This window comes from Oryzias melastigma, linkage group LG9 (assembly GCF_002922805.2).
Source record: "Oryzias melastigma strain HK-1 linkage group LG9, ASM292280v2, whole genome shotgun sequence".
NCBI classification, from domain to species: domain Eukaryota; kingdom Metazoa; phylum Chordata; class Actinopteri; order Beloniformes; family Adrianichthyidae; genus Oryzias; species Oryzias melastigma.
Genome location: NC_050520.1, coordinates 24,341,532 through 24,366,474, shown reverse-complemented (window position 1 = coordinate 24,366,474; position 24,943 = coordinate 24,341,532). Strand labels below are relative to the sequence as shown.

Here is a 24,943-nt window from a genome sequence, read left to right as displayed (position 1 = left end):
GGGCAAACCTGTATGGAGCAAACATGTAACGTGGTGGAAAAGGCAAGGTCATAGACTGCTTGGTGAACCAAAATGTTCATGCACATTATTTCTACAGGCATGCTGTGGCCAACAGGTCGTAGTCATTGACTGTTTATTGGAAGTAAGTGTTAACGTCACCCATAGGAAATGCCTTACCACTGACCCTCGTTAAATCAGGTCAGAGCCTTCGCCATCACTTCCTGATACGTCTACCACGTGCTTTTACTGAGGCATCTGATTTGTCAGTTTATAAGTAGAATAACTTGTAATGAAGAAACAACATCCTAAAAAAATAGGATTAGAAAGAACGTGCTGAGGAGAATGCATCAGAGCAAGAATGGTTACTCTGACTAATAAAATGACTGACTAATAACTGTCTATTGCTCAATGGAAGTCTATGTGGCTTTGGCCTTCTTGCGACCAGCAGGTACTTCCTATTTGGAACATGAAAGGGGAGGAGTTGAGCGGTCCATCTTTATATGTCGTAGTGAACACTAATGCAGCACACAAGATTAAAGCAAGAGGGAAGTAGGTGAGACACAGCACAGGGACATCATACAAATGTTTCATTCCATTCAATGACTAGGAGGTGACTTGAGACTGGTTGGGCCTTGACTTGTGAGTGCTGCTGACTTGGGACTTGACTCAGGACTTGAGGACAAAGACATGAGACTTACTTGTGACTTGAAAAACAATGACTTAGTTCCACCTCTACCTTTTTAATATCCTGCAGACTGCACAAGGAGCCTGGTAGTGCAGTTCACACCATGAGTGTGTTCTCCTAACTGTTAAAAATAACAATCAGAGCATAGTTTGCACGTGGTCAGTAAGGAGCTACCTTTAGAATGTCGTCGCTCTTCTCTACAAACCTTCATGGGCCCAGACAACCACCTTATCCGTCCACACCGTTATGGGTCAAACACCCTGTGCTAGTGTGTGTGACTAAGGCTTTAACCTAATTGCATTGTTTTTACTTTAACTATAACAAGTTGGGTGTTCAAAACTTGGCCTCTTAAAACCACCTCAGCGTGCCTTTAACCAGAACACAACATTGTTCCAAATCCATGAACGATTTGGAGAAAAAACAAATGTCTTTGTGGAAAAGAAAGTGTGCTGTGTAAATATGGCTCAACATGGAAAAACTACCTATCAATAAAACTAGACCTGCGGTCGTCTTAATGTTTAACGGTAAGATCAAATGTGGCTCATTTTGTGGATTACCTCAGTGATCCAGCTTTTTTATGGTTTTATTAACTAAGCCTGGGCTTTGCCATCTATGACATGCTGTGAAGAGGTTTTTTTCTGCTGAAGGTCTGCAGGATCGGCAGTTTCAGCTGTGTGTGGGTTAGGATGAGTAAAACCTTTACCGTAAACTCTTTCAAAACACCTTTTTTTTCTTCTTCTAACATTTCCTCACATTTCTGCTGCAGTTTCCAGCAGCTGTTGTGTTGCCAGGGGACAGCAGACATTATGGCTTGTCAAAGCGGCCAAAGCACAGCTCATAAATATCTCAAGCAGAGCTTCTAAGGTCTTTGTTTTTTTTTTTGCTTTTTGCACGTATTGGCTCACTATCATGACTTACCATGGGAAAGTACTCTCATTAACTGAATTAGTTTCACCTGTTGCTGCTGAGAAGCGTAGCTTTCAATCAAACCCACAGCTGCTCTGCTTTCTGTCCGTTTCCGCAGCTTTCCATCTTCAGTTCTCGGACTGCAGGCAGGCCCGCAAGGTGTCTGGCTGCGGACAGCATGGCCGGCGGTAGCCTCAGCAAGGCGGAGTTCATGGATAAGGTGCAGCAGAGCAATGAGGCGTGCCAGCGTGGGGACTTTCAGGCCGCCGTCCGCTTGTACAGCGAGGCTCTGCAGGCCGACCCGCAAAACTGCATCCTGTTCAGCAATCGGTCGGCTGCTTTTCTCAAACTTGGGGAACACCAGGCGGCTCTTGATGATGCTGAAAGAGCTTGTGAACTCAATCCCAAGTGGCCAAAAGTAAGTCTCCGTCTAAAGCTAACATTCGCTGCGCTTGTGCTGCTCGGAGCTGTGTGAGATAAAAATGATTCCCTTTTATGCTAAATTGCCGCACTTACAGAGAGTCACTGCCAAGAATGATAAATCTTTGGGATAGATCTGACTTTAGAGCTTTGATGTCTCTTTCAGTGCAACTTTGAACTTCGCAAATGCTGGACTGGATAGACTGAAATGAGGACAAGCTAGAGAAATCAAGTTACTTTTGTCTTCCATGAAGGGTTTTACCTATTTTGTAACAAAATCTGAGAAAACAGGATTTTACCTTAACATGTTTGACCGTTGGGCTGTAAGCCTCCACAGAAGGTCATGGTGTGCCACCATTGAGTGTTTATGATGGAAGTCACTAAAATCAAGCAACATTCTTACATTAGACTGAGGTCTAGCCTTTTCTCTCTATTTATTTACAAGAGGATTGTGTTTTGTCCTTAAGTCATTGATCCAATCTTCAATTGTATTGTTGTTAAAGACCCACTCTGATGTAAACCATATTTTGGGTGTTTTAACATGTTCTTGTGCCATTTTTCTCACAATAGAGGACATATATAAAGACAATTATGATTAATATGACATTTCTGAGTATTTATTTTTCATATCGTTGTACATCAGGAGCAGAAAAAAACCCCCAAATTATGTTAAATAAAACTGCATTGTGTTTGCATCTTAAAAATACACTAAATCCCTGCTCAGCTCCATTTTGATGCATCCACTTGCAGATAAATATATTAATATACGCATTTGTATAGGGAAGAGGGGCGGGATTGCTCTTCACCAGTAGCCCCGCCCACAACTCCAGCCGCTCTACAGAAACTGTTCTAGAAAACATGTTTTAAATTTAAGCTAAAAACAGCATAATCATAATTAAAAGACCACTGGGACTGGTTTTGCGATTAAGATGATTGGAGTGGGTCTTAAAATGCTAATAAGGCAGCAGCGCTGCTATATTCGTAACTTTATTATTTTTTTTTTCCTGTTTTTACGCTCATAGAAAAAGGATACTTTATCTTCACTTCAGCATTCCCATCACATTTTCACTCCTCCGGTTGCTAATCAATACAAACTTTTCTGGGGTCTTGTCTTTGATCTTGTGTGCACTAACCTGCAATGGATTTCACATTAGTCCACCACAGAGATCACTAGCAGAGCGATTTCTCTCTCAGTGGTAGAAACGCATTGATTTCCTGATTTAGAACGGAGGGATACTTTTGTCTTTGGAAAGAGAGAGATTGATGATAATGTGAGTGGGACTGCGGATGATTTGTGGCTAAAAGGATGCTTCTCTATTCTTCTGAAGCACCATCACTATAAAGGCTGTGTTGTTGCGACAGGAGGTGGAATGCTGTCTCTCTGTGTTTGATCATGCTGTGAGCTGTTAATGGCAGATCTTTGCGATTTCTAGCACTGCATGTCACTTGTGTGTTAATTTCCACCGGATGAGATTTCACGAGTTTCTGATACGCTGAGAACGAAGCAAAAGTGAAAGTCTCTGCCGAAGTCCTTTTTTTTTTTTTTTCCTTTTTTATTAATATGCTATCCAAGTACAATGAACTCTTTGTGGTCTGCCTGGGGGATGGTTTGCCTAATCTAGTTTGAGTAGCTCTGCTTACTCCTGGATTTATGGTCTGACTGCTTCGACTCTCATGCTCAGATTTGAGTTATCAAGCCACGGTTTCAATGTATAACTTGACCCTTTTTGTTTGACTTTGCTACTAGAATTATAGGGATTAATAGATCTGTGCTCACTGACATTTGGACATGGACGTTGTGTTCCAAACGCAGCTTGTTGAGTCACCACTAGGGGTCAGTCTTGTCAAGCAGTAGTCTTGGTACCAACTTGTGTAAAAAAAAAAAAAACACAACTATATTTATACTTCTAGTGTAGGCAACGGAAGTTAAATGATCATTATGTCCTTTTGTCGTTATGAAGTAATAAATAATACATACAGGTTTTTGTAAATGTAATTTCATATGAGTTGTTTCTTCTTGAGTTCTTTCTCATTTTCTGCTTTTACTTTGTGTAGTGGATATTAGTATTATGACTTGCATCCCTTTTTTTAGTCATCCCAAGAATCAATTAGTAATGGCGGTCCGACTTCGGCCTTGGGGAAAGAGAGACTCTGTGTTGTGCAGTCCATCTGCTAGGTCTGGATTTTTGATGAAGGAACAGGGATTAAATCACAGGAGTGTGCCGGCATTCACGTCCTGGGAGAGTACCTAGTATCATCAATCATACCTCCCTATGACTACATTTCTGCATTGGCCCATCAAGCATTGACAGGCCACGGTGTTGCTGCCCCAAGCACCAGCGAGCAGCCCACCCTTCTGAAGCCGGCAGCCAGCCTGTGAAGGAATTCCCTGTCTAATCTGTCAGCATACCTCGCTTTAACTGCCAGAAAACACATTCTGAGAGCAGAAAGAAAATGTGTGGTTAAATGACCCAAGACAGCTTTAGGGCCTTTGTGCGTCGTCTTCTTACTGAATATAAAAAGCTTAAATGAGAACAAAATAGAGTGCTGCTTCATAGAAGAGGGGCGCGCACCTCTGTGTCATTCCACATCTTGAGGGGCGGAAAGCGCAAAGAATGAAAAGCTGCGTCTTCCTGCGCTTCTTTTCGTTTTGAAGTGAAACGTTTGAGACGCACATCTGAGCGGATGGTCTTTGATTGAAAACATTGCGGGAGCAAGTTCTTTGAAAGTCTTTGGCGAGCCCCAGGTACCCTTTGGGCCCCTGTGAGTGACTGAGATGACGGCAACCGGCTCAACGCGGTCTATTCTGCCGCTCCATCTGGTTCCTCCCTCACAGCGGTGCCGTTCCAGTGACACGTTAAAGAAGCAGCCCTCCCTGCCATCACTCTCACTCCCCTGCTTCGGCGCTGACAGGAGAGTTTCTAAGGGAACTGCGGAAAAGCTGGCACCGCAGTGTCAGGGGAAACAAAGCTATCATTTGCATGGCTTCTTATTATGGGTTATGATGGTACTTATCAAGGGTAAGTCTGTCAAATGTGTGTTGCTAAAGATATAGATGACACGTGCTGACGATGGTTAAGCACCACTGTGCCTCAGTTGTCATGAGACTAAAATACATTCCTTTCATTGTATGCATTTTTTTATTCAACCTACAGAATATCCATTTGCATCCCAGCGGTAGGGCTCTGGGTTTAACTGAGAAAATGAGTGTTTGCATTGGAAAAGGTCACTGTGTCTGGAGTGCTGAAAAGGGACTTGAAGCACAGCCGCTCCATATCCAGAGATCGTGCTGGGATTGAATGCTGACACTGTGGATGGGGCAGCAACTCCACATGTAACCATAGGTTTCACTATTTGAAGCTTGACTGGTAATATGAGCAGAAGATCCACAGAAATATGGATTTTTCAAATATGCAATGCTTATAGCAACTAAGCCATACAGGCCTGGCCAAGACAGCCTCTTTTCACAACAGACATATTTTATTTTTATTGTTTTTAGAAAAATCTAAAGCTGGATTTTCATACTACCTGTAATTCTTAAAAAAAAAGTTGCAATTTTAAATTGTAAGGCTACAAACGTATTAGTTGGATCTCATTAACATAAAAAATTGTCAGTGTGTGAGAAAATAGCAGACAAACTGTGTCATTCTTGCTTGTGTCACATTGATTTGCTATGGCAAAGATGACACAAAGGTTAACTATATCAACCAATTAAACAATCAATAAAAATTGATAATTATTTTAGGTTAATTACAGCTTGTTCCTGAGAGAAAATTCACGCTAGACAGCTAGACAGTGTGTCTAGCGTTTCATTTGTTCTTGTGATCTAGTAAGTTCTGGTTTTGGTCAAATGAGGTTCTGTGCATTATTTTCCTCTATAAATATATCGGCTTCTTTCTAGAACAAAGAGATACAACTTGATATCTGGAAAAAGGAAATAATTTGAAATTCTCTTAAATATTGCAGCAAATAACACTCTCTAAAGTAATAAATATGTATGATCCCATATAATATTTTGACAGTTTATATGATGAAAAGTTCTTTATTAGAGTAAACAGACAAAACTTAATTTAATAAACTATTTCAAACTTGTATGTCTAATACATATTTTATTAGTATTTATGCTCTGAGGCATAAAAGTTTATAGCAGTGACTTATTTTGCAAGCTGTGCCACCTAAAAAGATGAGAAACGCAATGTTTTTAGAGGTTCTATTTTACTTTGTGAGATGGGTTGTCAGTGACAGAGGTCAGAGGTTTCTTGTAGGTCTTCATCAGGTTTGCAGACACTGTAGCTGCTAGTTTGGTCCATGCTTCCATGCAGATCTTCTCAAGAGCTGTGATGTTTATTGCAGACATTCAACTCCCTCCAGAGATTGTCTGTTAGGTTGGGGTTAATGGTGTATACTTGTGTAGCGTTTTTCTACCGTCTTCAAAGGCCCAAAGTACTACACAGTCACAGTCCCATTCACACACTGATGGTGACTTCGCTGCTGATCACTGGCACTATCTTCCACCAGAGGCAGGGTTCAGTGTCTTGCCCAAGGACACTTCGACACATGGGCGGGCAAGACAGGCTGCAATCTTCTGATCAGAGGTTGACCACCCTACCACTGCACCACAGCCAGTCCAAAGACTGGATAAACCACTAATGAGCCTTGGGGTGTTTCCTTTGTTGCTCAGGCGATGTGTTTGGGATCATTGTAATACTAGAAGATCCAGCCACATTTCATCCTCAATACTGTCACTGATGGAAGGAGGTTTTTGTCCCCCATTAATCCTTTCCTTAATATGGATCAGTCTTCCTGTACCGTTTGCAGAGAAGCACCCGTAAAGAATGACACTTCCACCCCCATGGCTTATGGTATTCTTTGGACACAAATCAGCATTTTCCCCCCTTCAGACACTCCCTTTTGTTGTCATCTGACCACAGGGTCCTCTCCCAATCCTCTTCTGGATCATCCAGTTGGTCTCTGGCAAACTTTAGATCTGGACATGTGCTGGCTTAAGCAGGGGAACCGTTAGAGTTTTGCAGGATTTTAATCCATGATGACATCATGCGTTACTAATAGTAAACTTTTTTTTTACTGTGGCCCAGCTCTCTCTAGGTCATTGACCAGTTTCCCTGTGTAGTTTTCTCATAGTCTTAAAATAATTTGAAAAAATCAGGTGAGATCTTCCCCGAAGCTCCAGGTGGAGGGAGATTATCCCTAATCTTGAATTTATTCTGACTAAGCTGTTTGCTTGTTGTAGATTGGATTGTTCCCGTCTTGTTCAAGTGTTCAATCTAGTCCCTGGTGTCCTTCGACAGCTCTTTGGTCTTGGTCATGGTAGAGAGGCTGCCGTTTGACTGTTTAAGGGTGTGGACAGGTGTCATTTATATAGATAACCAGTTAAAGCTAGTGACATTATTACAGGTAACAATTGTAAGGTGGAAGAGCTTCAAGACATAAGGGACATAATTCCTGTTTGCTTGTAGGAACCAAATACTTATGTTCTGTACCATTACACAAAAAAATATCTAAAAAAACATAATGTGATTTTTCTGGATTCTTTTTACATTTTGTCTCAACATTGAAGTATCTCAAGGATAAAAATTTCAGACTTCGCTCCCCCTTTAAGTGGTACAACTGTGACTGCTAAATACTTCTTGACTCGATTGGATATATGGATTTGTATAAAAAATTAAATACCCCTTTAAAAGATTACATCTCGCTTTTGTAGTTAAATTTTATTTTTACAACTCCTTGTGAGCCTCTAAGTTTTCAGCAACAAAGCAGAAACACAGACAGGAGCCTACGAGAGAAAAAGACAGGGTTACGTTTTTTTTCTATCCGGGCTGTTATAGTTCTTGGAGGAAAGACTTTGAGCTTAAAGGTCAGAACTTAAGAAGGGAAAAAGTGAAGAGAAATAAATGCTCGCTAACCCTTCTGATGGTGGAAAAAGTCTCTGGTACCTGCAGCGCTGGGTGATGACACAGGATTTTACTGTTAGTGTTCATGAAACTGAAAGAAGAAAAATCAGAGTTATAAGGAGCTCTTACCTCTCCAGCGTCTGCCACTCCGCTTTTATGTGGATGGAAACCACTGGGGTGTAGTGCCTCTCCATTGGTTTGAGAGTCCGTTAAATCTGATCTCACTGTGTGTAAAGAAGAGAAAGCTTGATGTGTGATAGAACTGAAGTTGTAAAGCTGAGCTTGTCTTATTCAGTGCACGGCTCAGTAGTTTTTTTTTTTTTTTCTTTTTCAGTAACATTCCCATTCAGCCCCTGGATGACATGCCGTAAAGTCTAGTGCCATCACTCAAAAGCGTTCACTCAAACACATGTAAATGCTGTTTTTATCACATGTGCGTTTTTGTCTTCTGTTTTTCACATGTGCCGGGGTTAATGTGGGAACACTTTAACATATGGAGCAGCTGGGAATCACATTATCATCACCAGTGGATGATTGTTCTTAAGCTTCAGAACTTGTCAGGTTGATATCAGTTTAAAATGTTTATTGTCATTATTTTATATAATCAGGTTTAATTTAGAGAATCTGATTTTTTTTTTTTTTTGTTTGTGTTAATTTTGTTTCTCTATCATCTTTTTTGTCCCTCTTTGAGTTTTTTTTCTGCCTTCCGCGATGAAGACTGAAGGTCAAAAGGGCAGGAAAAAGTGTTTCCTGTTTCCCTGCTGTGCAGCTGCCAGTACGACTTATACTTGTGGACTTTGAACAACTTGTTCTGTATTTGTCCTCAAATTTTCCTGCTCAAAACAATAGTGTTTGGACAGTTTCCAATTAGAGGAAAAGAGAATCTAAATTTGATGTGGATTAAAAAATGAACTCGTCATCTAACCTCCTAAAATGTCTTACATTTTATTTATTTTTGTATTATTTTTTAGTGGTTTTGTGAAGTTTACTCTTTCTTACTTTGAATGTGTGTTCATTTAATTTTTTTTTTTTTTAAGTTGGTTTGTTACTGATCTTATTGCTACAGAGACACTGGGCACTCAAGAACGCGCTGAACTCACTTCTTGAACATTTTTTTAGCTTATGGTGTTCACGCTGGACTGTCGCTATCGGAGACTAGTGCATGTTGTGGTGTAAGTCTCGTGAATTTTGCTCCAGGCTTTTTCTTTCACAGCTCTATTCTGGTATATGAGAGACCTTGAGTCATATAATTCCAACAGTGCACAAACGGCAATTATTAATTTCTCCTTCATGATCAATTTTTCACACAGATTGAAATGAAAAGAGATTCCATCTATACAGCACTACTAAATCTAAGTCCCTGATTGGTTAAAGTTCGACTGATTTAACTTTCAGTGTGCTAAATGGCCAAACATTTTATACACAGTACCCAAAAATGGACTTAAAAGCTGGCGTAGAGACCCAAGAACACAAGAGTTTTGAAGCCTTCTTACATACAGTAGCCATGAATCAAACTACTGTTTATAAATGAAGGTGAACGAATATTATTTTTTTTGATCAGTCCATTACTTCATGTTTAGTATTGTTTGCGGTCATATTGGGCAGGCAATCACCTGGTGGATCACATGTTTGTGGGCGGAGACATTTTGAGTTATTATAATTCACCTGTTGATTTTGCACCTGTAAGTTAGAGGGGAGAGGGTGAGCTGGGTTGCCACATTTTTTGTTGACCGCTTTAACCCGCTTTAGTTGTCACCTTTTGTTGCCTTTTGACCATCTTTCTTGCTATCCCAAGTTCAATTATTTTTTGGTCATTAATAAAAGGCTCAAAGCATGACCCGATTCAAATCCATTTGTTTGGCGCGTCATACAATAACCGGACCCAGCGTCAGTCTCTCAGCGACTTTGGATTTTTGATGCAGTCGCTACATTACATATACCTTTCATTGGAAGTGGTCGCTTGAACGCACGTTGTGAAGGGCGGTGTGAATGTAGTATTAAGTCTCAATTCAGGAAGCATAAGATAAAATTTCAAATCATGTATGCATACTCTGGCAACCCCAAAGTTAGTGCAATGACATAACAGTTCCTAACTTAGGTCCAAAAAAACCCTATTTATTATTTATTTATAAGGTTTTAGTAATAAAGGAAAATTAGATGTATTTTCTGCAAAGCTGCTTCTTAAATCACATTGTTTTAAAACGCCAGGATTCTGCTGAAAACATGTGGTGAGTCTGCATTTGAGTTTGTGACAAACTGTGGATGTGTGGATAATTATAATGCATTTAATGCTGTTAAAAATGCACTTTATGAATGAAAGAACTTTAATAATGTAGCACTTTACAACATCAGGGTGTCAAGATAACAAAACATGGAAAAGAAAAACCCTCAAATCATAAAAATCATTGTGAAAACAGAATAAATAGAGCAGCCAAAACAAAACGCAATGAATGCATTTCAATGCCTCCAACTAAAAGCCCTTTACAAAAGTATGTCTTAAGTTTGGATTTAAAAATGGTAAGGCCATACATCACACAGGTCTGGAGGCGATTTGTCTACGGTCGGGGGCTGGCAACAAAAACGCTCGGTCACCCTGGTGTTGACATTGTGACCTGGACACATCCAGCTGAAGTTGTTTGGAGATCTTAAAACTTTGGGACGGCTGCAAACAATTATAATCTGGGGCGAGACCCTTTAGAGCTTTAAAAACAAACAATAGAAGTTCAAACCCCATCCATCCATCATTCAATGGATGCTAAAACTGGTGTCCAGAAGGGATGAGACTAATATTCAAGCTGTTGACTACATTGGGGTTGAAGTCACACAAAATGAGTGCAGTAAGATGATGATCTCTCTATAGCTTAAGGTGACAAAATGTTTTCCATAAATGAATTGGATCAATTACTGTAATTTAGGGCTGCCACGATTAGTCGACTAATCGACGACTAATCGACTATTAAAATAGTCGACGACTAATTTAATAGTCGATTAGTCGTTACTTTATATTAAATGGAGTCAGTGTAGTAAAGTTGAAAGTTATAATGGTGTTATGCTAGCTTATTTAACTATTTTGGCATTTATTAAGGTTTTTTAGGCCATTTTGGAGTTTTTATTTCAGCTACATGCTAGCTGTCTTTGCTAACTTAGGCTTTTTTAGGCTAATTTGGCCTTTAACTAATATTTTAGTTGGCTATCAGCATCTTCAGCCATCGTCACTAGCATCTTTTGCGGCCAAATTCAGCTTACATTTCATCTATAATGATGCTAGTGTGAATATATATATATATATATATATAGTTTTTAGTTAGTTTAAAGTGAATGATGGTTAAGATTTGTGTTTTACATCAACTTTGTGCATGACCCGATTAGTCGACTAATCGGAAAAAATAATCGGTGATTAGTCGACTATGAAAATAATCGTTTGTGGCAGCCCTACTGTAATTCTATAAAATGGCAATCTCTTTTTATTCTGTGCAAAAAGACAGATAACAGTAGAGATGAAACCCAAAACCTTTGTTTACGTCAACCCTCTACAACCAACCCCGAACTCGCCCTGCAGAACCCAAGAACGATTTTCTTCTGGGTAGTGCTGCCACAAACGATTATTTTAATAGTCGACTAATCACCGATTATTTTTTACGATTAGTCGACTAATCGGGTCATGCACAAGTGGATGTAAAACACACATCTTAAGCATAATTAGCTTTGAACTAACTAAAAACTAGATATATTCACATTAGCATTATTGTAGATAGAATGTACGCTGAATTTGGTTGCAAAAGATGCTGGTGACATTAGCTGAAGATGCTGATAGCCTGCTAAAATATTAGTTAAAGGCCAAATTAGCCTAAAACAAACCTAGGTTAGCCAAAACCGCTAGCATGTAGCTGAACACAAAATAGCCTAAAAGACAAAAAAATCCCGAATTAGATAAAGCAGCAAACATGTTGCTTAAATATTAGCTAAATTGCGAAACAGCCTAAAACATCTTAAAAAAGCCTGTTAGCAAAAACAGCTAGCATGTAGCTAAAATTAAAACTCCAAAATAGCCTAAAAAACTTAATAAATGCCAAAATAGTCCAAGAAGCTAGCAGAATATCATAATAACTTTCAATTTGACTAAATTCTGACTCCATATAGTATAAAATAACGACTAATCGACTATTAAATTAGTCATCGACTATTTTAATAGTCGATTAGTCGTCGATTAGTCGACTAATCGTGGCAGCCCTACTTCTGGGCTTTTAAAGTTAATTTGACTTTTTTTGTTTGTTCATTGTGGTTAGCAGCAATTACCATCGTCCAAAATAAAGTAAGCATGAAATAAATAAAAAAAATCAATGGTGAAATTCGACCCTATGGGTTCTCTAGGGCTAGAGACTCCTTTACTTCTAATTTTGGTATTATTTTTAATAGAGAAAATATACATATTGTTGTCTCTAAGGGGAAAGATTTGTTTCTTTCTCATCTTGACTGTTTAGCTTTAGAAAATAGAGTTGTTTCATTATTCATTAAAAGTTTTTAAAAGTTTGAAAACTTGTAGACTTTGTCATTTTTTGAGTCACAAATTAGCCTTTCTTCAAAATAGTTCTTTTTCTTTCTTTGATGAATATTTATCAAATGATTGACAACATGTGGGATATAGCAGATCGATGTTTTTTTCCCCTCCAAAATAAAACGCCATCCTTAGGTTTTGCTTGTTTTAACACTAACATGGACTAGATGCAGCAGAAATGCAGGCTGTAGAGAGTTCTAGATGTGTCCCTGTTGTCCAGGAAGTCCCTGCTGTTCTTCTTTTTTCTTTATTCATACAGTCACATTGTTTTTATTTTTTAATTTCTAAAATAGTGATTTGTTTCTCGTGACAAGATTAAAGTATTCTGTATTTATTTAATCCTTCTTGCCCAACAGTCCCAAACCCTTCCAGAGCTGCTCTGCTGTTTTCCACTGAGGCTCTGGTGCTCAGCGAGGAGAGCGCAGAGTCATGAACCACTAATGAGAGGGTTCCGTTTGCTTCTACCGAGCCGGGGCTTGACCTAATGAACAAATCAAATGAATAGCTTTTAAATATAGCCCAGAGAGACGGCACGTACAGAGGGTTGGCGCTAGTGGGCACAAACCTGAAATTATTTGTCTGGAAAATCTGTGAAAAGAGCTGGGGCAGTCACATTCTGACTTTTTTTTTTTTCTTTTTCCTTTGGAAGGCCTCTGTGGCGGAGCAGCAGCACACACGTGCGGCCGCCATGATGGAGGGAAAATGACCACACACACACACATCAATACAAACACGCAAGTCTTCTGTTTTGATTTCAACACCACTTCCTTGGCAGCTCCGTTGGTATTTACGCAGATGAGATGGAACTAATCCTGAGTTGTAGTTGTCTGTTTGCTTAGCAGTGCTGACTCTCGTCTCCACAACACAGCTTGGGTTTATTTAAAGGGAGACTCTGCAGCGGCAGGCATTCTTCCCCAGTTATCCTCTTGCACAAAGACGTCATTATTTTTTCCAAGAAGTTCTTTAAAGTTCAACAATCCAGTGGTTGAAAGTTTATACATTCACAACACAAGCATGAACGGAAAAAAAACAGCGGATTAAGCAGAATGTATTCAATCAAAACTTTAATTATGAACTTTGATGGTTTCTATGTGGCATAGACATGTATCCAAATAAAGCTTAAACTATTTTGTAAAAAAAAAAATTTTGCTGACTTTAAACAACTGCTTTATCACATGAAATTCGAAATCACTTGTAGAATGAATGAACTTTATGCAAGTTCAAAAAACCCAAGGGTTGATTTTCTGTAAAGTGATTTTTTTTTTTCTGTTGTGCAAAAAAACAGCTTTTCTGTCTGTTTATTAGAGGTGGGAATCTTGTAGCACATCACGATTCATTTTAATTACAATTTAGGAGGCAACGATTTGATTATGAAACAATTTTCAATGCATCCCTGATATGCATTTTTTTTAGAACCTTTTATCTTTACTACAAGACACTTGACCAAAATTACTTACTTTTTCCATTAAGGGGCATTTTTAAGTAAATACATGATCAGTTTAACTTTTATTGAGAACATCAAAATTCTGACATGAAAAATATTTCGTTTGATAATCAATAATCTTTCATAGCATCAAAAGGGAAACCTTGAACTCAACAACCTTAAATAAGATAATGTTACCTTTTATCATTAGACCAGCTCTTATAAAAAGCTCTTTAACCCGCATCAAACAAAACAATTTTTTTGTTCCCTACATATTTAATTTTGGTGTGACATAACTTACACAACGCGTGACTTTTATCCACAAGGCTATGAAAGCCAAAATGCTTCCGAATGGTCACCTTACGTGGATGATGAGATCTGCAAGGTCGGCCGTGTGTGTGTGTTCTACAAAAATGAAAATGTCAGTGAAAAATGCTTAGCGTTTAGTTCCACTTGTCACTTTTACTTTAAACGATATACATTTTTTGATTGATTATTTAAAATTCATAAAACAATCCAGAATCGTTCGTGGATGGATGCATTTAAACATAGATTTTTTTTCTTTACTATTACTGCTTGTAATTAACAATTTTATTTAAAAAAAGTTGTTCAATTGAATTTAATTATGGAATTGGGATTTGAAATAAAATTGATCCAATAGATGTAATACCCAACTGGTTTGTTAAAAATAGTGACCCATTAAACTACCAGAAAAATGACATCAAAAGGTCATCCATTTATCAGTTTTCTATACATGTGTACTCCTGTTCTGGGTAAGGGATACTGGAACCTACCTAGATTCAGGTGAAGACTTGGCACACCCTGGATAGGTTCCCACACACACTTACAGTCACACCTAAAGCTAAGTTCACACAACGTGCGTTCAGGCAACTACTTCCAATGAATAGTCTTATACGTTGTTTTCTGTTTCTATGTACAAAACACACATCCATTGTAAGTTAAACCAGGTAAATCAGGGACTCGAGAAGCTATTATTGCGATTTGTGCCCGGGCAGAAGTCTATAACACAAAGTCTTTCATTTATCAGAATAGAGCTGTGAAAGAAAAAGCCTGGAGCAAGATTTGTGAGATTGACATCGCTTTGACATTTCACACCAAGCGTCTTTCAACAGTAGGTGGCAAACATGAGCTAGTAAACAGAAGAAAAAGAAGACGAAGCCTCTCCTCTGCTTGATCAGTGTGAACACCATGTGCCAAACAGGCGTTCAAGAACCTAGGTTTAACATGTTTGTGAATGCGCGTCACATGTTCCGTCTATTTATAGCTTGAGGGACAAATTAGAATAACCAATCAACCTTTGAAGCATGTTTTTGGACTGTGGGAGGAAGCCTAAAGAAGACCAGGGGAGAACATGCTAATTCCACAGAGAAAGAACCCAAGTGGTATTTGAGCCATGTGTTTATTTAAAAAAATCAACAAAAAAATGCTTCTTTCAAAGCACTGAAAGCCTGTCCCTTATCGGTTAATATTCCTCCAGAGTTCAAAGCAATATACATATTTTCATGACATTGTGAAGAAGTCATTACTGTGGGCCTCAGGTGTTTGACGCAGACGAGCTACTTTAACCTGTGCCGTCTCGTACAGGTAATGTGATCTCAAGACACAAAAATAACATAAAACAAAAAGAAAATGAACCTTTCTTTTCTTTCTCATGACATACCATGCACTTTGCGCACACGTGTCCATGTTCATGCTCTATTTTAAGTGTGGCTTTCCAGGATGATGTAATTTAGTCTGATGTGTGGCTGATGACCTCCTCCTCACCTCGCAGCTGTGTGTCTGCGGACTGTCCAGGCAGCGGGAATAAATCAGAGCTCGGAGCTGATGTCACCCCGATGATAATCTGTCAAGTTTATCATCACGCCAGCAACAGCTTCAGGCGACCAAACAGACGGGGAGTTTGGGAAAATGCAGTTTACTGTGTTTTCTCTATGGGTGGAGATCTTTCAGGTTAATTTTAGGTAAAGCTGATGTTTTTTACTTTTTTAACTGTTGTATTTTTTGATATATATATATATATATATATATATATATATATATATATATATATATATATATATATATATATATTATAGGACGAGAGCAATAATTTTGATTCCCCCTCTGTGCCAAAGGGAGAAACTGGGTATGCATTTGAAAGAAGAAATCTCCAAGCACTTTAAAGAAAGTGCTGTTTCCCTGTGAATAGACAAATTGATTACCAGCCTAATAGCTTTTTTGCTTGCCATTACACAGGACGAAATGTCAAAAGAGCCAGAGAAGGCAGGCTCATTGTCATGCTTGTGGCATAACATGCTGTTTCTGATAGCAGATCAGCCTTACAAGCCCGAGGAAATGAGGAAAACAATTGCACTCTGCTCTGAGCACACAAACTCTTGGGCTACACACGTGCTGCAGGGGTTCATTTTGCTGTCAGCCTCATGTTGTTCTGGCCTCTTCCACCCAGGAGCTAAGCAGGACTCCGAGCTCAGATACCTGACTGTTTCCAGATTTAGCTGTGTGGCTCAGCTGCAAGGATGAAGAACTCCTAAAGAGGAGTGAGGGAAGAGCAGAGTGCCCAGAAGCAAAACGTGCATGAGCATGGGAATCAAAAGCTTTACTGATTTTCTCTTTTTTTTTAGAGGGGGTTTCTCCCACTTCCTGTTGTCTTTACTTCTGAGGCTCAGGTGATTAACACACTCATTGCTTTAGAGTCACATGCTGTGAAGTAACAAAGCAGAAAAAGAAACATATTCTACTGTTGTGTTAAACCTCTTTAAAGAAGTGCAAGATTTGGGATGGGTTTAAGCCTAAGTGGAAAGAACTTCTTTCTTAGCTTGTGGTCTGTTACACTCTGCACCTTTTTCATGACGTAACCTCCCATGGTACATGAGTCATATGCCTTGTTCTTCCCAAAAAAATAAAAAGGAAAAGATAAAAGCGCCACTGATTTCTTTTCCAGACGCTCTACTTTCACGACACAAGGTATCTTAGCTACATGACCAATAAAAACCTACAGTGACTCTTTGGGTGTTAAAAATTTGTAGACTTTCTGGTGATGTCCAGGATTTTGGTGTAAAAAAAATTCCTTCTATGATCAGACTCCTTCCTTTTTGAATATGCATCCTTCTCTGGGCCACATGCTGAATGCTTGCGGTTTGGCTGCACACATTAAAGCGTGAAGCAGGGGATGGCTGAAGGTGTTACACCCATTAGTTACAGCACAGACTTAACACTCAAACCTGTGGAAAACTGTCCAGCACACGCTTGTGCAGTCATTTCACCTTTTTGCCTGCAAGCATTTCCTCACCTCTTACACAGATGGTTAGAGATGGAATTGAGGAGCAGTTGGGCTTCGCTGTGACTGGACAGGCTCCAGTGTGGTTGTCAGGACCAACAATGCAGAAAATAGACTGGTGGATGGATGACAATGTTTATATTTCACAAATGTATCTGGTTTTACATTATAATAGCAATAAGTTTGGGTTAGAAAATGGAAAAATAAAAGAGCTCTGCTTGTTTTTAGTTTAAATAATTCCATCAGTTTACAGTAGGGGTGTAAGAAAATATCGATTCAGTGAAATATCACGATACATTATTTTGTTATTTATACTTGTATCAATTTAAAATATTGCCAATGTGATATTTAATAGTTATTTAAAATTAAACATGTAGTTCAGCCTTTTTTTTCCACTTAAATGTTTTTCTTAAATTACCAAAAGAAAAGCACCATGAATTTGCTTAGGTAAAAGCAACTTGTTTAGTTGCAGTGCTTAATGTTCTGATCATTAAATTACATGTTTTTTACAATTTTACTTTTGTGAAAAATGCATTAATATTCAGATAATTCTTATGTCATAATTTAAAAAACTAGTGAAATATTGTCTGGTACTGACTTAGAACGTTTTGGGATATGTATCGTATAATGATGTGTGTAACACGATACATATCGTATCACTACTTTCTTGCCAATACATAACCCATTCACAGCGTTTACTGTAATTTTTAAAATCCAAAGTTTTATTGAAAAACACAGTTGGAATGAAAAAAAATGCTATTTTGATCAATAAGTGGTTGAAATGATCACATTGAACCTGAAAGGAAAAGCAAGTTATTTTTCAGTATTTCAAAAATATCAAAATTATTGTGTATATAATAAAAACAATACACTATAACCCTCTTTTGGGTTTCCTGTGAGTCATATAGTGTGTGTTAGTATCACTTTAATGAAATTGGGATGTGAAAACTTAATCAGGCTTTAGTTTTAGAATGACCTTGTTTGTCCAGCTCTTTAGTGCTGCATGACCCCAATTTTAGTCTGCAATTACTGACTAAACTGGCATGATTAATGATAAGCAATCACTTATAAATAACAAACATCTGAAAAGCAGTTAGGAACAAATAATGCAAAGCACATTATTATGTTTGCTCGCCTCTGATAATCTCATGTTTGGTTATGAGAGCGTATGCAGGATCGTTTTAGATTCAAATCCACAATTTAAATAATAGGAGCAAATGATGAATTGTGTTTTTCTGCCTGGGTTTCTTGGTGTGTAATGGCCTTCCGCCTGAATCATTTCAGCTAAAGTGCCACCTCTAGTTCTCAGAGTTCACTCTTACCGAACTAAATTACTCATTTGTGCCAGGTTATAGCAATTACATGTTTGAATGCTTGCACTGTCATGTCTTACCTAGATGCTAACCTCTAATTCTTCCTCTCCATAATGAGTTTGACAGCGAAACAACAGCAGCAGCACCAAAATGGAAACGCCCTGGGAGACGTATTAGCTCAGAAACCATGGAATGCAGGTGGTGTATTTATGTGTGCAAAGCTGACAAATGACTTATGTGGTTGTGGATACAATCAGAGGCTTAGCTGCTCCAGTCAGGTGTTAAAACTTCAATTGCACACACACACAGTCAAGATATGTTTTTAATGACACGGACAATTAAATGCATTGTTGACTTGAATGGTTGTGATCTATTTAATTATGATTTCTGCCTAAATATGGGTAGAACTTCATTAGGTTTTTTTCTGAAGAATAGTTCTGGAAGCCATGGCCCCTTACTGTGTCACAGAAGTAGGCCATTATTGGGATTTTTTTTTTTCTTTTTTCCATTAAAGTCCCACTTCAACCATATTTCTTTCTATTGTAAAATTGTTCTCAGTGATCTTTTAATTATGATTATGAAGTTTTTAGCCAAAATCAAAAAGCCTCTGTCATTTCTTTAGACATATTTTATGCACAGCACCAGTAGCTCCTTAGAAATATAATTCTGGGTTGTTGGCGAGACTGTTGACGCAGGACAATCCACCTCCCTCCCTGTTGCTGAGAGCTCTGTTTGTGCGAACTTACACACTGTGCGCGTGTGGTGTGTTCAAGAATGTGCTCTACGCGGTTTTGTGATTGTGCATTTAGCTGGTGGTGTTCACACCGGGCACGCAGGTAGCAGTTTGGAAGTGAATTCTTCTTCTTTTGTGTTTTAACTGTTTGCCAGGTAGAGGCTCGGAGCAAAAAGTCAAAGCAGTTCAAATCTTGCTACAGACTTTTTGCTTTCACTGTCATGTTCCTGTAAATGTCCGTCTTATTAATCCAACCAGGCACAAACTTTAATTAGTAATTTCTCCTTCGTGATCATGTTTTCAACGATTTGCACGTCTGTGTTTTGAAAAGGAAGCTATCCACATAACACAACTAAATCAGAGTCCCAGGTTCCATGATGCTGCAATTCAGCGTGAAAAATTTCAATGCTTGATTCACACCTGGAGCATGTGATGCATCAAGAATGTGCTCTGCGCGGTTTAATGCAGAAGCACAAAATTCTGGTCATTGTTGCATTGCCTCACGCCACCTGAGTATTGTTGCTGACCATGTCTATCCCTTTTACCATCTTCTGATGACTACTTCCAGCTGGATAAGAACTGGAGTCATCTAAGACTGTTTTCTTGATAATTAGTTCACTGGACTCAAATGGCATCCACAATCACCAGCTCTCAACCCAGTAGATCAAATTTAACATGTGGTGGAACGAGAGATTGGCATCATGGATGTGCAACTGGTAAATCTGCACCAACTGTATGATGCTATCATGTCAATGTGGACCAAACTCTTTGAGGAAAGCTCCGGTACCTTGTTGAATCTATGCCAACGAGGATGAAGGCATTTTTAAAGGCAAAACTTGGTCTAACTTGATAAAGTATGAGGATGAGAGGTGTAAGTAAGCTTGAGAAGGTCAGGATCCTGCTCCCAAACTGATTTCTGCTTTTCTATCCCATAATTTAAGGCACTGTAACACTTCGGCAACTAATTAATTTATCTCTGCACCTTTAGAACCGTAACACAGATCTAAATAATGTATGTCCAAGGCAAGTTTGTGAGGCTAAACTGACATACAAATGTTTCTTTTCAAAAATTTCTCCACAGTTTTTCATTATTCATCTCCCTGAGTACCAAGGGGTGCAGAGCATTGTGTTGGACTGTTTTGATGTTGACAATGCTTGCAGTACAAACAGCATGATCTCCGCTGAGCTCATCTATCAGAACTTGTGCCCCACAAAGAAATATTTCAAAGCGCAGGGGCTCCTTTCTTTTTTGCTGCATATTGTTGCTTTTGTAATGAGCAGCACACTCTGTGATTGTCAGCGTTCAAACCAGGCCATCAAGAAATCCACCATCATGCTTTTTTTTTTTTAGTCATTTAGATCATGACTGAAGGCCTTTCTTGTCAAGCCATTCAAATGTAAAGCATGTTGGATTTTTCGCTGTATTCACCTGTTTATGTGGCGATAGAGATGCAAATAGTAAGTACCACTTATGCTGAAGGAGCTGAATTTGTTCCTGATTTCCTCCGTTTGAGGGGTTTTTACTCCCAGAAGAAAACCTAAGAAGAACAAGGCTTCTATTAGGGTTCTCTTATTTTTATAATGCAGAGATTTTTAAAATGCTTGTCATTATTTTACTGCTTTTAAGACACCTCTTATCTGCCAAAAAAAGCTTCCACCCTCTTTTCTCACTCAAGTGTATAATGTAAGATACGGATGTTGGGTTCTTATTTCTTGTTTAATGAGGCAAATTCAACAAATCCAGATGCCAACTCAGCAGGGGATTAGGTTTACATGCAAATGATATCAAGTTGTAAGAAATAAGATAAACATTCATGTCTTTATTGCATTGGAGTGTTATGTTTTATAAAATACTGCGAGGATTGCTATATTTCCAAACTGCATCAATCACTAAATTAGTAATAAATCAGTGAAAGTTTGTCTTCTAGTTCATTTTATTTGGTAAAATCACTTATGCAGTTTGATTTCCCATAAACAAATTATTTAACCCACTCCAAAAAACTCTTAATAGGAAGTAGATACAACTTTTTCCTCTCTAAATGTTTCTCAAATGAGGAGCAATTCATCTATTTTTTAAACCTTGACAAAAAGCATCTGGTCAAGTGAAAAAAATACAAAGGATATGGTAGATTTACATTGAGACTGAGTTATAGGGTTAAGTTGAAGATATTTTTTACAACTTTCTATAAGTAGAATTTTCTGGTTCAACCCTAAAAAATACCTAAAAATGAGTGTACTGTATGGAAATAACATGCTTTAAAGTCCCTCATCAATCATCTTTTAATCTATTCCATTGTGTTCTCATTGGGCTCTTAATTTAGATTTTTTTTTTTCAATTATCATTATAGGACACAGTTTTTGCTTACTTCAGTTTGTTTACAATGTCTCCTGCTAGCTTACAGTCCCTCACAACCCCAAGCTAACATTAGCGGTGCAATAAAAATGGCAAAAAACATTGAAGCTACTTAGCCGTACAGTTTTGGGCCAGATGCCAGATCAGACGAAGAAAATGAAGACGTCAATGCATCTATTTGTTTACATGTGGATGCATCAGAATGGAGCAGAGCAGGGGAGATTTTGGCCCACCCAATTCAGTTTCTATGTCACTACTGGGAGCTTTTTCAAACAGTACTTGTTCGTCTTCTCACACTGGCCCCATGTGTGGAGCCAGTAACTGATAAAAGGTTAAGGAGTACTGTCAAGGGAGTCCAGGCTGCACTCTCTTCATTAAATTCACTATAAAACTGCATTCCCATCGAATGTTTGTCGCAGGTGGTGAGACCACACTTAGCAGTGCATTAACAATCACCAAACATCATGGTGTATTGATCTTAATTTACTTGGAGGAAGTAATGGGATTACTGTGAAAGTTGAAACTGTAGAAAGTGGAGCGAGGGTCATGAGTGAGTATTTGCCGAACAGCCTGTGTCTTCTCAAACTGAGGTTTTCTGTCTAATAATTCATTTGACAGCTAATTAATAAACCAAAATATTTGATATTTCTTGAACACACTTTTATATATGTTTTCCATACAAAATTTTAGCATTTTGCTAACAGTTTTTCTAAAAAAATTACTTTAGCATATGTCATTAGAGCTATTACTTCCACACACACAACAAGAAGTTTACTTTTAATATATAAAAAAGCCAAGAAAAGGAAAAAATAGACAAATGCACAGCATTTCATTGCTCAAAGACAACTTTTTCCAACTTTTTGGTTTGCAATCATTCAGCGCTCCTTTCACACCATTGTTATCTTTCTGGTAGACATTACCTTGAACCCGCACCACTGGCTCAGCAGCAGTCTTTGTTGTTTTTTTTACAAATAGACTAAAAGTTAGAAAACCTGTTTGGAGCAGCCTTGAAACCAATGGTGCTCGAGTCTGAACAGATATTACCCAAAACATTTGCCCAACTAAAACATTTTAAAATAAAAAAAAATCAATGAATTAGTCAACAGCGTTTCCAGTTCAGGTTTGAGAGCTAAAATCAGCTGCATACATTGCATCAGGTGAAAATTGAATCCTACTCTTGTATCATTCTCCATACATTATCTTTGAAGAACAAAAGCAGGGCTGCGTCGTGATCTGTGGGCATCTCGGTTTTGTGAAGGCTGATCAGTCTTTATTTAAGGAACTTGAAGAGCAGTAACGGGAAATGTGTCGGCGCTTCGTTACGTCTGAACTCCCGAACAACTGAAGTGCAACAGCTCTGTTTGTTATTGATTTATGGTACCTAATTAGCCACCGGCTCGAAACACTGCTGGGTAACTGATGCAAGTTTGTGAAAGCCAATCTGCATATTGTGATGGGGAAATTATTTATAAAATGATGATTTTTCAATTGCTGAAGACGGTTGTGCTCTAAAGATCTCGGCACAGATGTAATAAAAACATGAGGCCGTCCTAAATGTGTACTCCACTTGCTTAACTGGTCGGATCAATCACATGCTTGGTGATAAGTAACCGAAAAAGATTTTAATTAAATATTAACCATGTATTATTTTCGCATGGGTGAAGCAATCATTTAAGCTGCTTCTGTGTGAGTGTTCTCTTTAAAAGATAATTAGAAGTGAGGAGTTGTGCATGTGCAGAGCTACAACGCTAATGTGTTTTAGCTAGCACATTAGCTTTCAAGTTTTTATATGATTTTTTTTTTTCAAATAGAGATTTTTTTAGCATAACTTTGTGAAAGAAAAATGTTACATAAGTATTTTTTCAAAGATCTAAAATTTATGGAGTGTGCAATAAATAAATACACAACAAAGAGCTGAAAAAGTTCCTGTTTGTAACTAAGTTTGGAAGGGAGCTATTTTGTGAACTCATGTAGTTTAGCTGTGAAAATCCAAATAATTTAGGGACATATTTGCTGTATATTTATTAAAAAAAATGCTAAATATGCAGAAATTCTTGTAGCTCTGGACAATTTGAACTGATTTCCAAATCTCAGCAGGATCAGTCCAGGTTAGAACCTAAATGGGAGAGCACATGGGACCACCAGTGTTTCATGTGCCCATCCTAAATCTGGTGAAATGCAGACAGTTGGGTCAAGAAGACTGTAAAACTGAATCCAAATCACACATGTGTATCGTGGTGTGATTTTCCGTGGCGACTACTGAAGCTAGATGCTAAAAAAATAAAAATAAAAAAAAACGTGCAAGATAAACATTTTGCAGAAATGCAATCATAGTTTATGTTCAATTATTCAAAAGTGATGTAAAGCTAAGTTTTCCAGATTAACATGTTCCAGTTTTTTAAGAGTTTACAGATGAACAAACATATAATGAAATACACATCTATTAAGGATCACAATGTTTTCTAATTAGTTCCATACTTTCCACTTGGTTATAAATAGAATAAATTACGCATCCTGACTCTGGCATCTTTATTTATGATGCAATTTTCTTTCATTGTCATCTACATACTTCATGTAATTGCACATTTGCATCTGTAGCACCACCACAAGTCTTTCCCCAAGCAACATTCATGGTGCAATACATTTATTCATGCCACATGGGATTCACTCAGCTCACCAACGGTTTAACGCTTTACTTTGCTCGGGTGGAGATGTGGAGATGTTTGACTTCCAATTCAGGCAAAATAGACCATTATGGGTTTAGAATGTGTGATGTCAAAATATTTCCATGCAATTATGTCAAAACCACAGGTACATTTTTCGCTGTTTAAGCATTCTGTGTGTAATAATGCCCATTTATTCTGAAATAATCCCTTTCTTCTGCCTGACAAGGTGTTTTTATGTTTTCCCTCCAGCTCTCAGCAGCCAGGCTGCTCCATCTTATTACTGACATCAGATCATAAGTAAACATTGTGTATGTTAGACTGCAGTGTGTATTTTTGCCGACTTGGTTTAAGTGCTGCCTACCCAAAACAAAAGTGCAATATCAATTAAAATTCAACCTTTTCCTCATGCAATCTATATTTTAGTTTTTAATTAATGTGCTCAAATTTTAATTTTCACTTGTGGTTTAGTATAATTACAAATATTAAAATACCCTTTCCCCATTTTTATTGCATTATATAATCTAAATGAAATTAATTGTTAGTTTATAAACTTTGGTAAATAAGTCATGAATATCAATGCATGCCAGAGGGTATTACATCACGTCACTTTTAGTTTAACCTCAGCTAAGACTAAGCTCAAGAAGCTCTTTACACAAGAGCTAAACCCATTGTTAATGCT

General features: G+C 38.1%; 1 protein-coding gene across 2 annotated transcripts in view; it reads left to right on the top strand.

Moving 5' to 3' along the window:
* Positions 1 to 1,709: 1,709 nt before the first annotated feature.
* Positions 1,710 to 24,943, top strand: part of LOC112148340 (tetratricopeptide repeat protein 28) — a gene marked incomplete at its 5' end in the record, with an annotated part of 202,333 nt that continues 179,099 nt past the window's right edge. For both annotated transcript variants that reach the window (XM_024275402.1, XM_024275401.1), the window contains 1 exon segment: positions 1,710 to 2,009. In XM_024275402.1, the coding sequence (XP_024131170.1) occupies positions 1,710 to 2,009 (300 nt within the window).